This window comes from Habropoda laboriosa, unplaced genomic scaffold (genome assembly GCF_001263275.1).
Source record: "Habropoda laboriosa isolate 0110345459 unplaced genomic scaffold, ASM126327v1 scaffold158, whole genome shotgun sequence".
In the NCBI taxonomy this organism is placed as follows: domain Eukaryota; kingdom Metazoa; phylum Arthropoda; class Insecta; order Hymenoptera; family Apidae; genus Habropoda; species Habropoda laboriosa.
Window position 1 is genome coordinate 294,944 of NW_017100280.1, and position 15,742 is coordinate 310,685.

The 15,742-nt window shown below is 34.9% G+C and overlaps 1 protein-coding gene across 1 annotated transcript in view; it reads right to left on the bottom strand.

The window, feature by feature from the left end:
- Positions 1-15,742, bottom strand: part of LOC108573586 — a 200,152-nt gene that overhangs the window by 64,887 nt on the left and 119,523 nt on the right. The window contains exons 13-20 of the mRNA XM_017936049.1: positions 15,384-15,570; positions 14,993-15,091; positions 14,580-14,719; positions 13,530-13,602; positions 12,774-12,809; positions 6,626-6,770; positions 4,277-4,382; positions 106-138 (exon numbers count right to left, since the gene is read on the bottom strand). Of these exons, the coding sequence (XP_017791538.1) occupies positions 106-138; positions 4,277-4,382; positions 6,626-6,770; positions 12,774-12,809; positions 13,530-13,602; positions 14,580-14,719; positions 14,993-15,091; positions 15,384-15,570 (819 nt within the window). The remainder of the gene's footprint in view (positions 1-105; positions 139-4,276; positions 4,383-6,625; positions 6,771-12,773; positions 12,810-13,529; positions 13,603-14,579; positions 14,720-14,992; positions 15,092-15,383; positions 15,571-15,742) is intronic.

Sequence of the window (15,742 nt, forward strand, 5' to 3'; positions counted from 1 at the left end):
GAATAGTGAGAATAAACGGGAATGAATAGAGAATAAGAAGTAGAGTGAAGGAGAAGTGTGGAACTGGTCCTTACTTAAGTATGGTTAAATATAAAAATGGCGTACCCCGTCAAATATGTCCATGACCTCGTCCCACCACTAGAAACATAGAATTAAATACAGCGTTAATCTATGCACTAATTATACGAGGTTAAAATGATATTAAAATAAAGAATAGTTAACTGAACGATGTGTTTCTCCGTGACTACTTTTTATCTAAAACGTACGAATATCTTTTTCACGTATTCTGCTGATTTTCGTTAACTCTAGAGAAGGTTGGAAATTATTTTTCGTTTCAATGAATTTGTGCTCTAATTAATCTACAATTCAAGCTACTGGCATAAGTTCGCTTGAAAACAATAATCGATCAAAGATAAATATACTCGCAAGAGAACATCCGGAAGTGATAATCATCGATTTTTATCAAATTTTAGTATCTGGCAATTCTCAAAAAAAATATTTGATACTTTTTTTTTGTCGGCAATCGTCCAGAGTAAAGGGGTGAAAATTGGTCACAAGTTCGGGTACAGTAAACATATTCAGCCCAATATCTCGAAAATTATTGGAGATAGAGGAATAGTGTAAATTGAAGAATTTTGCATTTCAACGATAAATTTGAAAAATGAAATATAATTATTGGATTAATGAGTTAAATAAATAGCGTTCACTGTGAATTTACTTAAACGTATTTTATTTCTTTGGCGCGGAAGGACGTCTTTAGGCTTAGAAAATCGCAGTCGAAGTAAAAGTGAAAAACTCGTAAGGGAAAAACTTGGGAAAAAGAAAGCAGGACTGCCTCAGCCTTTTACCCAGGTCACTTAGGTATAAACAGTTATAGGCCTATGGGTCCGATGACATCTGGTCTATTATATTATTTTCACTAGCAGTGTTTCTCATATACAGAGTGTCCCGTAACTCCTCGAACACCCGGAAATGGGGGGTTGCTGGAGTGACTCTGAACAACTTTTTCCTTTACCAAAATGTTGCTTGAAGCTTCGTTTTTGAATTATTAACGAAAAACACTGGCCAATCGGAGCTCGCGCTCAGGGACGAAGAACAGAGGCTCATTCGCGCGCGATTCCGACTAATTGCAATTTTTTCAAAAATTTATACAAACGTGGGAATGACGGCAAAAAACCATTTCTCTAAGTCTTATAAAAATAGCGGTGCAAAGTGAAAATTTTTTGACAACGATCGATAACCGAGAAGTCACGCGTACGCATTTGTTCACGATCGCGCGCGGATTAGAGTCAACGCTCCCGTGGTTGAGCGCGGGCTCTACACGCGCTCTGATTGGCCAGTGTTTTTCGTTAATAATTCGAAAATGAAGCTTCAAACAACATTTTGGTGAAGGAAAAAGTTGTTCAGAGTCACCTCAGGAACCCCCCATTTCCGGGTGTTTGAGGAATTACGGGACACCCTGTAAATAACACAATTCACTTTTGCTTACTGGCTGACGCATTATTATTAGTAATAATCCAACAATAATAAATAATTTTGAAGAAATGTGTTTATTACAAAAATAAAATGTGTCTAATATTAAACATAGAGGAATAGTGTAACTTGACGAATGTTGTACTTTACAACAGATACCATATACAAAAGTTTCATCAATATCGGTGACAATCACTTCAGCACGTTCCCTTGTCAGCTAAATTATTTCTAATTATTAACAATCTATTTTTTCAACAATTAAAAGTAATTTACTTGAAATTCGATTTGACATAGAGAAAAAGGTTTCCGTGTTCACAAAACAATTAAACAAATTTTTAGATGAAAAGCAAGTCACCGTGTCTGATAACTAAAAGCAGCGCTACTGAAGCTAACTAAAAAAATAAAGAGTACGGTAAAATATTGAGAAGCATGGACGAGATTGCGTGCGCCCGATACCTCTTTAACACATCGAATTTTCTTTTCGCTCGAAAGGAACGTAACGTGAGGTTACGTTTTGGGTTGAAAGAACGTGGCCACACGCTAACAAAACAAGCTTCGAAAAACCAAGTGAGAAAATAAGTATTTTACTTGGTAAACTGATTTCAATCGTTCGATTAATTGTTACCTTTCTTCTCGTCCGTGTGATACAAGTTGGCTAGAAGCAAAGCCAGTTCAAACGATCATGTTCGAGACAAACTGTGTTTGGGTAGCTCCTACGTACGTACCGCGTGTATTATAATTCGATAAAACGCCGTCAGGTATTGCATTAGCATGGGTTAATCAAGTTCTATTTATTTGTCAAGTTGTTCGATTTTGAATTCACGAGAAAGCACGCAACGCCAAACTTTCAGCCTAACTGTTCGTCTAGTGAACTGGATCAAGCTAAATACTATTTCTTGACTAACGGAGAAAAAGACACGTCGTGAAACTACCGATGTTTCTAAACACAAACGTTTTCTCTTTCGTAAATGATAATTAGACGAAAATAAAAGGACGTGTGTGCACATATATTTTTTAACAACTTTGTATTACGAAGATATACACATACACTGTCGGTCAAAAGTTTGGGATCACTATGCGTCAAAAGTTACGTTAAAATTTTCAGAAAAGAATTAGCAATTTTCAGGACAATTTTTATCACTCAAATCAATCGAAACGAAGTAAATTATTATTGGTCTCCACAACATCAGTTTGGAATGTATAAAGAATTAGTAACAGATTTAATATTGGTGTAACTCCCGTAACTCCGCGAACACCCGGAAATGGGGGATTACTGGGGTGACTCTGAACAACTTTTTCCTTTACCAAAATGTCGGTTGAAGCTTCGTTTTTGAATTATTAACGAAAAACACTGGCCAATCAGAGCGCGCGTAGAGCCCGCGCTCAACCACGGAAGCGTTGACTCTAATCCGCGCGCGATCGTGAACAAATGCGTACGCATGACTTCTCGGTTCTCGGTTAAGTTGTTTAGAGTCACCCCAGCAACCACCCATTTCCGGGTGTTGGAAGAGTTACGGGACACCCTGTATATGTACTGTATATGTACTTTTCCTATTCCTTCTTAAATTATAGGACATTTTCATTTTCTGTCGAATCATTAAAACGTAATGTAATTACTTTTAAATAATTGATGAAATTTTACGAATGTTAGGAAAACACAGAAACTGTATATGTACTTTTCCTATTCCTTCTTAAATTATAGGACATTTTCATTTTCTGTCGAATCACAGATTTAATAGTCAAGATGCAAAATATTATCAAAATTATAATACAAATATCGGCATCGTTTAAACGAAGGAAATATAAAAACTATGTTACTAGCATAAATAAGTGGAATATTTCTGAAGTGAAAATACTTATCGAACATGTTTTCATTATTGAATTACATAATTGTACTTTAGTTAAAATTGTGATACGAAACATCAATATTGAAAAATAACAATTAACCCCTTGAACTGAAATGACGAGTTCAGCTCGTCATGAACTTTCATGAGCAAACTGACAATGACGAGCTACACTCGCCAGAAATTATTGAGAGTTGAAGCTTTTTCTATGAGAAGTATATGTAAGTCATAGCGAGTCTTTTGCTTTGATACATTTGTTTGCATGCTTCTAGTAACAGTTTGAATGTAATTTGTATAAATCGTAAAGTAAATACACGATACGACATACTAATGAAGTGCAATAGCGGTCATTTTACTAGTGATATGCGCCTATAGAAGTCATATATTTTTTCGGAGGTGTTGAATCTTACTGTAATATTTTTGTTAAACATTATTGAAGAATTTCTCGACATTAATTATGTTCTAATATGTATATATAACAACAAACATTCGTGTAAATGTATGAAATAAATATTATTTTTACTAATAACAAATTATTTGAGCAACAAAACCGTGAGTTTCTATATCAATCCCTCCTCTTAAAACTAAGAAAATTAAATTGTCTGCCTGAAAATAAATTGCAGTTCAAGGGGTTAAAACAGCCAAGCACAGTTTTCCTTCATATTCACATTTTTGATAACATTTAACTCTTTCTCAAGTACAAAAAATTGTCGAATAATTATCTTTTTATTTTCATTCAAATTATCAAGTACAAAGAAGAAGTTCGTTGAAATTGATAGCTCGATACCTCGGTCGTTTTCCTGTTAAATAGTCAAAAAATTGATTCGTATTACGCAGAATGTTTCTTACTATGGTAACTGTTATGAGATTTCAACGTGGAATGTTTTCGAAGAAAATTCCTATTAGAAAACAGGGTTACCAAAAAGTGCTCTTTTGTTTTAGAACACAGGTTTACGTACCTCTTTGGCTTCCCTTTCGGCAATTGACGATCGTCCAGGTTCGTAGTCCTCGATGCGTCCAGGCTGATTTTTATAAGTCTCCGGAGTATATTTCAGTGCTCCATTCCTAAAATAAAGAAGAAACAATTTATATAAAAGAACACTTTTCAATTCTAATTGTACATTGTAGTAAACTGTTTGCACTGAAGTGTAGCGTTAACCCTTTGACGAGTGAGCTTTTTTCATTGTTGATTTTGTCAAATTTAACACTATTTTCTTTATTTTCGTATAAATTAAGTAAACAAAAAAGTAATTAAAAAAATCAGTGATTCGACAATTTTATTATACGAAGCAAATATGTTTTGAATGATATTATTTTTATAGACAAAAGCTGATATTTCAAAACGTGCTATATTTTTATTTATTTTCAACATTTTGAAGTATGTTCCTATTTCAAATATGATTCTGTGTTTTAGTAAAACACAGTGGCCTCCTTTTAAATATTTCTTTTCTGTTTCGAAAATTGTTGGTCGACTGATCTGTCTAATATGTGTATGTAAAGAAATGATAGTAATTTAATCGAAATTAGAAACGTGGCATGAAAAATATGACAACATAACTAACTAATTACAGTTAATAAGTAACAAATTATCAGTCAAATATTTTAAAGTCCAACAAAATATAGGAAGATAGTATAATCGAACAAGATTGAATTGTTCTTTGTTTTTGGCATTATAAAAATTAGGATGAAAAGTTCAAATCTTTTAACCCTCTGAGAATGATAGACTCGTATGTGTGTTCACAAAACACTATGAACGCAAGTAATAAACTCATAAAGGGTCTAGCCGAATAATCATGGTGTAAGTGCCTCTAAACCAGCTGTAACGTGTGATACGTCAATTTAAAAAGCTTCCTAGGAAAACCATTTCGACAAAGTTTCAGCCCTCTACCCCTATTATTAGGGTAGCTATCGACCTAAACATCATTTTCATTTCATACTTGATATCTTTTCTTCTATCCGATAAAAAATTATGAGAAAAATCTGAGATACTATAGCCAGAGTGTTACATATCTGAGAATTTTTTCAGATTTTTTGAATGAAAAACCTACTTCAAACAAATTAAATAACATTTAAAATGCCAAGTTTTCATTGACGTTATCAAATGACAACATTTATATTTTTACAATTGAAGCTGCCTGTCGTGTTTATTAACTCACAATTTTTTCAGATTTTTTGGAAACCTGCGCCATAGCTAGAAAAATTAAAAACCACTATTTTCTACCGTTTCGTGCACGTAAGAGTGACAGCAAGAGGTGCTTAAATTGAAAAAAACAAATATGATTACACTCCTTGAAATTCTACCTACAAAATGAGCTCTTTTGGCTGGACCCTTTTTCAGCAATGAAAATAGACCATGAACTCATGTATGTATATTTGCGGAAAATGTAATTTTCATTTAATTTAGTTAAAAACAAAAACTGAAATAGTGACCTAATTACATGTTACACACGTAATCATCTGCGGGAACTTTCCGGATGACCAAATATTTTAGCCCAAACTGAACCCATCGTACATCTGAACGAAATGAACACTAAACGTACCAACAGTTTATGTAGACTAGGACCCACTAATACTCTGCCATTTGGTGGGATCTAGCCGTGTAGGACACGCTCGGTATAATGGTATGCGTGCCCCTACCCAACGCCGTTTGGTTCGGGCCCGCCTTCGAGTTTAGACCTTGCTGTCCCTTTAAACGGCGTTTGTATAGGGGCACGCACACCATTATACCAAGCATGTCCCACACGGCTAGATCCTACCAAATGGCAAAGTGTTAGTGGGTCCTAGTCTATACGTATAGCTCTACACAATCAAATCGTTGCCGAACTTTATCAACATTTATCTCGGAAACTATTTGTTTGCGGCATATGGCTCCTTTTTCTCTTCTCGTCGAGCAGAATACGTTGATGTAAAAAACAAATTTTACATTAATTTTCAATGTTATAAACAATTTTGCGGAAACTTTTTTTTACAAATGTCCACCGATCGAAGGGTGTAGATTCACCCCCTGAAGCCGCGACCATTACTTTTTTTACACCCTGTACACCTATTCTTACCGTGGGCGGTCGAATGACCGGATATGAAATAATCATATTTTTCAGAAAGGAATACAGGCGATTGTCAATTGAATATAGGAAACAACGCAGAAGGTAGTCTTTAGGTAATAATAAAAAAAATGACATATTTAGATTTCTATTTTTAACAAGAACGGGAAAAAGCAGATGCATGGTTTTAAACCAAATTTTAAAACTGGTCATTTGACCGGGCGCGGTGCGTTTAGCGTTAAATACCGATTAAAATTCGATTCTTACTTCCTGGGCATAGTCGCCGTGGAGAAATCATTTTCCTTGTTGCGCAAGCGTCGGCGACTGTCGAAGGTGGCAGAACGGTCCGAGTATAAACGATGCTCCGGTTCGCTTAAATATCCACTGCCGCTTCCGCAAGCGTATCTCGTTCCTAGAGAAGAGATAAACTGATATGAATCTGAATTTGAGGGTTCGTTTGCGAACGTGTTAAAGAATTCTAGCGCTCATCCATCACCGGCAAACGGGAAAACTACGAGTACTTTGCAATGTATTTCGGTGTCAATGTGTAGAGTGAATTTCCGTAAGGCGGTTATCAAGCTGTTATCAACCAGCCTCTTGCTGATTACAAATAGGTGGCCAATAATTTCAATAAGTAAGTGGAGGGGTCAGAGGCCAATCGGTGTAAGTCCAACTTTCCCCGAAAATGAGTTATGTAGATCCAAAACCTCTTTATGTTGAAAACTTTCAGTTGATAAATAAATTAAGTCACTATTTTCATATACAAGCGATATATGGCAGCACTTTGGTTGACCACGGGATCACTAGATAAAAGTATTCAGTGGACAATCAGTGTAAGTCACTTTAAAGTTGTGTCAAGTTTATACCGTAGTGTTGATTACTTAATAAACACTTAAATGCTGTCTTCTTTACACGACGAGTAAAAGAAATGAAAATATCCCTCCTCTGTTATCAGAAAATCACCCTCCATCTGATAGCGAATCTGAATATTTACTTGACAATGAAAATTTATCTAATTCTGATTACGGTGAGTGAAATGAAGAGTTAAAAAAAAAAAGTCGACCGAATTCCATGTTCTGTAAAGAAATTGTTTCGTCGCGCAGGTACGGAACGCGTGGGGTCTTAGCTGACCGGATTTATGGCACGCTCGCACGAGAAGGTTATTTTTGAGAACAAAGACGCTTCGTAGCTCCGCGAAAAAGTAAGTAATTTCTTACAGAACGATGCCTTTAGAATTTCGACTTTTCCGCGTCCTCGATAACCGAAGACGTGTCATAAACCAGGTATTCCTGAAGGGTCAATCCACACGCGCGTATAACGGCACTCTCGGCCGAGGGTTGACCTAGCGGGAATTTCCGACGCGTCACCGAAGGACAGCGAAGATTCCACGCACCCACAGGTAGGGCCGCACTCCTTCCAAGGAAAAGCGCGCTAAGGGCGCAACGGAAGGGTGGGTGACACTCAAGGGGGCACGTTGATTGGTAATATGTGCGTACGTGAAAAACCAATCAGCGTGCCTTCTTGCACTTGGCGGGGGAGTCACTGCGGGCTCCAGAAAAATTCGGCAATCGAGCGACAGAGTCGAAAAGGTTCTATCGAGCGAACACCATTAGATCTCCAGCCGTTTGAGGAGACATCACGCACATTTCGAGTCGCGATCGAACACTCGAGTCATTTGAAACAAGTCGTCAATCGTTTCGTGATGTACTCTACGTTTGCTACGCACAGAGCAAAACAAATTTGAACTAATTTGAATTAATTTGGCGGGCAACAGTTGCGACCGCGAGCTTCCCTTTGAACATCGCAAAAGAGCGCGACGCGACAGAAACTCTGCAGGATGATTTTCCATTTTATGAGATCAACATAAAGCCCGCGTCAAGAATTTGTTCAATTTTGCTCGAAACTCATTGTATCCACAGTGTAGACCCGTGAAAGAAATAAAAAAGAAGCACATGTTTGATCTACGTTATATTCCGCCGCATTACCGCTCATTTCACCGAAATTTGACTACTGTCGTGTCCTCAACACGCACCACGCGACCGATCACCCCCACCGTTGACTTGCATCGCTTCTATCTACCTGCCAATAAGGGTTCGCGAAAGAGGCCTTTTTCTAGGAAAGGCGTTGATTGGCCCTTTTTCCGAATTAGCAGCTACAAAAAGATGTATAAAGGTAGCCTTCGCAAGCCCGAAAGCAGAATATGTACGGAGAGAAGCAGAGCGTGTACGGAGTGTACATATTAAAAAAAAAACCGAACAACGTAGTTTAACCTAAAACTAAACAACCAATAGGGAAACATCCATCGTGATATCTTCCAACCGAGAAATAAGATCACGGTATCAAACATCTACGATAAATAAAAACCGTGATGATCTTCTTTTGTTTCTGTTGTCAGCAAGTCCATTTGTATGTTCTACCAATATAAACATCGTTTTCTGCATCTTTACTAGCGTCGTCATTTTTTTATAACCAATTAACAAAACCCTTATTGATCTCGGTTTTAATGCTACTGGACTTACACTGATTGGCTTCTGACCTCCCCAAGTAGTGTTTGTTAAATTACACTTAGTACTGAATTCTTCGTTACAACTTTTACATGTACACGGGGTAATATATGCTTCTTATAATGTTATTATCTGTACAATATTGTAACGTGGGAATAAATGTTCCAGTAAATGATAGCGTATTATTGTACGCAGCATGATTAATTAACTCGATACCACTCTTTGTATCTTTTCAAATTAAGTGTTCAGACTTCTTCACATTCTGTGTAAAAAATGTCTGGTGTATCTAATACACAGTTGTCAGTTATGATAATTAGAAGCGTTGTAAGAGTAAAATTAAATATCTATTGTGTATCGAGGGAATAAAGGATGCATTAACAGAACTGCACATATTTTACAAAACATACATTTTTTTTTAAGGTTAACACTAATATATCTGTAACTATAACAGTCGATTTGTGTGTAAAAATATTATGTTGGTTAATTGATGCGATTACAAAAGATGTACAGTTTTTTAAAAGAAATTTTCTCTTGAAATAAATTATTGAACGGAAGCAAAATGAAATAATGGAGCCTTGCAATTTACTTCCGAAGGTTAGAAGTGTACATATGCACTACCGGCCAAATGTTTGGAATCACTGAGCATTGCAAATTACACAAAAATTTCCAGAAAAAAGTCGGCGACTTTGAGAATTTTTTATCGTCCGAATCAATTGATATGAGATAAATTGATAAATGTAGAATTGAGATAAACTTCAAATCTATAAAAAAATTAGCAGCAGATTTAATATTGATGAAAAGCTTTTGGCCGGTAGTGTATCTATTGAAAGTCAGAGCATATACAGGGTGGTCCGAATTTTATGGTACCAATTGGTTCAGGGAGATTTTATGGCTCGAAATAAGACGAAAATCAGGACTAATAAGTTTATTAGTTAGGTGCACACATACTCGACTGATTATCGAATGTGTTTTTCTCTAAAAAGAAGCTTCCTAAATTATTCCTATACGCAATTTCGTTATTCTTAATTTTCGTTTTATTTCGAGCCATAAAACCACCCTGACCCCATTTGTACCATGAATTTTAAATCACCCTTATACGGATCTATACTTTAGATCTTTTGACACTTTTTCACGTTTGAAAATATGAAAAAGAGCCTAAAATATGATTAAGAGTCAACAGCTACAGATACTTCTTTACGGTGCAAGTAAAAAATTCATAAATATAAATTCACTTCAACAAAATGATTGTAAATTTCAACCTTTTTCTTCTTTATTCCTAAGTTGAAGTAGAGAGAAACTAAAAGTCGAACGACGTACTATTATTTAAAAGAGGATTAATGCAAAAGTATTCCCATTTTATCACTTGTTTCTACTAATTGTATTGTTTCTCCTACTTAGAATATAATTTAATATAATTAGAATACAAATGATGTAATTTAGATGACAATGCACTGTAAGAGTCATATACCTTGTAATGGTTGTTGCAAATATCTAAAAAAATTTGTGATTACTTCACAGGACAATGACAACCATAAAATAAAATGGTTTCATATTTATAGTGTACAGTAGAATCTTTTCCAAAGGTAATAACACTCTAAATAAGTTGTAACGAGTTAATTATTCATTCAATTACAGAAGACGTCTTCTGGCTTGTATAAAATAATGTACTGATTAATTTAGAACATTAGATACTAAAAGTGAGACACTAGAGAATTTAGTAATACATTTCCTAGGAATTTGGAAGAAAGAGTAATATAAAAACTCTAATCTTTCTTCAACAGAATGAAAAAAAAAAACATGTTAATACTATCAATAATTACAGAAAAAAAAATTCAATAAGAAATCTATATCAGAATTGTATATGTGTTATTTCATATACAGGTTGGGCCACATAAAACAGACCACCTAATTATCTTTTATAGCTATGTAATGTAGCTTTTATTTTTTTCAAGGTCACCTATGTTTTTTTACATAAACGTATATATATTTTTCTACTGTACATTGTAGCACACATTGATGTGCGTTTAAACATGCATAATAGTGACCTCAGAATGACCTTGGGCTCTAAAATTTTAACTCAAATATGTAACTTCCTTTCAATTTTACCATTTCTTCCATAAAAAAAAAAATTTGTCTTACACCTTATTCACTCTTTGAAACCACTTAAATTACGTATCAAAATTTTCTCGTACCACCATAGCTGGAGAAGACAATTAGGTGGTCTGTTTTACGTGGCCCATCCTGTATACTGTATACAGGGTGTCCCAGGTTTTAACGGCCAAACGTTGTCAGTATATTCCATGGGTTGAAATTAGTAAAAAATGTTATACAAACATAGGTCTTTTGAAACTTTATTAAAAAGTTATGGCAATAATACGAAATTAAGAGAACAACAGCAGAATCACGGTTACTGCGATGTAATGCAGAAATAGATCATCGATATTTGCGCGATATTTATAAGATCGCGTACTGAGTTGATACGAAAAATCAACGATGCATTTACTGAAATGAAACAAAATAATAACAAAATTCGCAGAGTAATAAATTCTGTTATCTGATGTCAATCTTGCATTGCAGTGGACATTTTTGAGATGGAGTATTAGTTGCTTCTTGCATAAACAGAGTAAACGTAAATATTGCTGATCTGTTTCTGTATTACACATATCGCAGTAACCGCGAGTCTGCTATTCTTCTCTTAATTTTGTATTGTTGCCATAACTTTTTGATAAAGCTTCAAAACACCTACACTACCGGCCAAATGTTTGGAATCACTGTGCGTTACAAGTTATACAAAAATTTCCGGAATAAAGTTAGCAATTTTAAGAATAATTTAACCAATTTTTCCTCGCTCAAATCAATCGAAATAAGGTAAAATACTATCGATCTCCGCAACATCAATTTCAAATCTATAAAAAATTAGCAGAGGATTCAATTTTACCGTAAATTAGCGGGCGATTCGAAACTGTTGGCCGGTAGTGTATGTTTGTATAACATTTTTTTCTAATTTCAACCCATGGAATATACTGACAACGTTCGGCCGTTAAAACCTGGAACACCCTGTATAATTTCAGTAGTACTAGGTCATCCCATAAGTTCGTGCCACAGGCGAAAATCCAAGGGAACTCTATAGCGACGACATAATGGTCTCAGCAAAACAAAATTGCAAAAAGTTGTCGACTAAAAAGGCGCTTGTATTTTTTTTTCTTTAACACGTTAAACGCCCAGCCTGTTTTGCTTACCGTTCCGTTCAGGTCACACTTGGCCGTCAAGTGGGCCATACGAACTATAAACAGAAGACGACTAACGAAAAGTATACTGTCAGTCGCCGGTGACTGACATGTCGCTTAACGTGTTAAATCAAATTTAAAGGTTCGTCGGAAATATCGATCTAAATAATAAAATTCGACACGAACTCGCGGGGTCGACCTATTATCAATTTCGTTACAAGAACCACACGTTGCATCGATCAGCAAACTTTTTTTTTCATAGGATCCAGAAAACAGCCTATACATGCGCGTGTACGCGGAAACGATTAATCAGAAAAAAAGCTGAAAGGGAAACGATTGATTATGGACGTTAATCGGTAGCAGGATGTTAAATAAAGGCCGGAAAACACTCGCAGTACACGATCCTCGTGTATCAATCAGATCGTGTATTGTTACTTTCACACACGAATGATTAGCATGGTTAAAACTGATCGCTATAGTTATCTCGTGTTACGTAAGTCGTCGATACGTTTGGCACACACTGTGAAATGCCGTCGGTAATGTCAGTTGTTGCGCGCCGCCTTTTCGGGGTTAAAACGAATTCGACCGAAGAAGAAGGCCATCGTCGCGACATGTTAATAACTGACTTGTTCTAATATTAGTACGCGTTTAGATCGCTCAGTTCGTCGGAGTGTATCTATTCACCTCTTCTTGGTTTGTAACGAATGGTTATGTAGTCATCTGAAAATGAGATGAAAATATCAATCTCACAATTTGTTCATTTTTCTTAAAATAATGATCGTTTATTGAACTGTTTCTGAGAAGTATCATTCTTACTCGATATAAGCAACTAGTTAAGAAGTATTATTTTAATCTGGTACCGACAAGTAAACTGTAGGTTTTATTTTGAAAAACTGGAATATCATTCTTTGTTACTATTAGTAATGCTCTAACACACTGTGCTCTATTGTATGCTAATAAAAAAAAAAATACTTTAAACAGTAACAAACGTTTCAATTTACTTCGATAAAATAAACAAAGTAAAATGTTATTTAATAGTAAAAATACAACTAGTAAATCGCAAGAAAGATGCATTTCACTGTGATATTTGGAAATTTTTCGTACGTGGTTTGTACAAATTATTAGAATAACTGTTCTCGAAGAGTAATACGGAGCAAAAGTATCGAATGAAATTAATTGAAAAGGAAATAGAGAAATGTTTGTTTATTCTGTTACATTTTAGAAAATTATTTGGTAACCAGTACCGAGAGAGAGCCAATTCGAGTTAAACCTATTCGATACATCACAATTTCATAACATTATCTTCAACACTCGTTAGGCTAGTTAAAAGTAGAAGTAAATACTGCCCAGCAGCTTGGTAATTATTAATTGCTGTTAAAATTCTCAATTATCTCGCGTAAGCATTGAAGCTGTAATACAGTATTTGCCACACAAACTCACCGCTTCTGTCTGCACGATGCAACGAGTCGTACATTTTCTTATACCATTTTGTTTGATTATTCTCCTTGACTTCCTAAAATATTTTGCCTCTTTAAATCGAATGACGCAAAAAATTTTTAGTTATTTATTTTAAAAATCAATATTTTATTACTTATTTTAAAAATCTGTTATTCGCTAATTTTAAATTTAAAAATTGATAAAACGTAGTAAATACCTTCATTTGAACTAGAAAATTATTTTCAACAATATAATTGCGAAGAATTTATGTTATAGCTAAAAGTTAACAAAAATATGCGAGAATTTTGATGTTTTTTTTTATGACATACATGGAGGATACATTTTTTAAATGATTTTGCAATTGTGCGTTATTTGAAGCAACACTATTTCAACAGTGAACTTTTGGCGAAAATGTTATGTTTGTACGCACTGATTGTAATTCCAAATTTGAAGTATTATGTTTAATTTTACAGGTATAAGTGTATTATTGAAGTTTGAAATTTTTTAATTAACACCTTACTGCAAAAATTGTACTACTTTTAGATATGTACCACCATTCAATGGAGTTGAAGTTGTACTGAAGTAAAAACTGAAAATAAGTTTCCTTGTACAGAACAATTGTTTATAGTTTATTCAATCGTTATTGTAACTATAAATTTGATAGTACATTTGGCATATAAGTGCACTGAAAGACTATAAATTCACTTCAACAAAATAGCTGTACATTTGAAGCTTTTTTCTTCTTTACTCCTAAGTTAAAGTAAAAAGAAACTAAAAATCGAAAGACGATGTGAAAGTATTCCTATTTCACTATTTGATTCTACTAATTGTTTTGCTTCTGCTTCTTAGAATATAATTAAATATAATTTTAACACAAATGCTTTAATTTGGACAACAATGTATACGACAAAAGCATTGTTATCCAACGATTTAATAAAACGTACTCAAAAATTCTGATAACACAGTAAGGAATTAATTAAAAAAAAAAAAGTAGTCTCAGTAGAAAGCTTCGTGTTATTGAATCTAAAGCTTTCAGTAACTCAGTAGACCTACCGATCTTAAAACAAGAGGAATACCCTCCTTAGTCGTTGGGCCAATACCCTCGAATTTTCGAGAACTCAAATCGGCCATCTTCTTCGGCTGTTCATTTTCCGTTTCCGGCTCGCTCTCGTACTCTTTCTTCACGGTGTAGACTGAGCGAAGATCAGTTTAATTTCACAATGCGGCAACCGTGAAACTCGACTTGCGAGTACTTCAACTTCAAAGAACGATTTATCGTATCGCGTGTTATGTCGAAATCACGGAAATCCTTCCCTCGACTTATACACGGCAGAAATAAATTGCACTTTAAAAAAGTGGAATCCGTAGAACGAAGTTCATGGATACGATCAAGCTCGAATCATGTATAAGCAGTGCACGGTAGTGAAATATTTACGATTATGCGGTCGTATGAAAAATGTACTCACTAATTTCACCAGGACTAATTATTGGCTTTTCGTCGCTCGGTGGACGTTTTATCGCCTCGTTTTCCTCTAAGTAGGCCGCTCCTTTTGGCAATTGTCCCTCTGAAATGCATAAAATAATAACGAGTTTGATAGAATGTTTTGTAATGGTGTAATTATAATTTAATCAAACAGAGGTGATTGCAATAAAATGAAAAATTGGTATACTTTTCGGTTACGAATTAAAGTTTTGTTATAACTATAATTAACTATAAATAATATAATTGATACAAATTTTTGCAACTTATTTACTCCAGAAAAATCGACCACTAAAAGTATAATTCAGGATGATAGTTGCAATTTACGAAGTTACTTAATTCACAAATTATTTCTTGCACGCTACTTTGTCTCTTACCTCTTGCTTTTTGCAGCAGAGTTATGGTAGGATTCTGTGCACGTGGCAGACGGGGCGTTGAAGTTAATGAATTTAATCCCTGCGACGGTGCTGAGTGCGAATTAACAATGCGCGAACTGCTACTCTCATAACTGCTCTGTGATATTTCCTTCTTTTCCGCTTCCGTTTCCCAAGGTGGCGCCGTCTGCTGTGCAACCAAAAGATGTGAACATAATTAAAATATAAATAATATGAATGAAAACATTTCAGCAGTGTACTCGATACATTTGTCAGTTTAATAGGACAATTAATAGAAAATTTTAATGTTAGACAGGTACCTTATAATGTAATTTTATAATAATATAATTATAATATTAGAT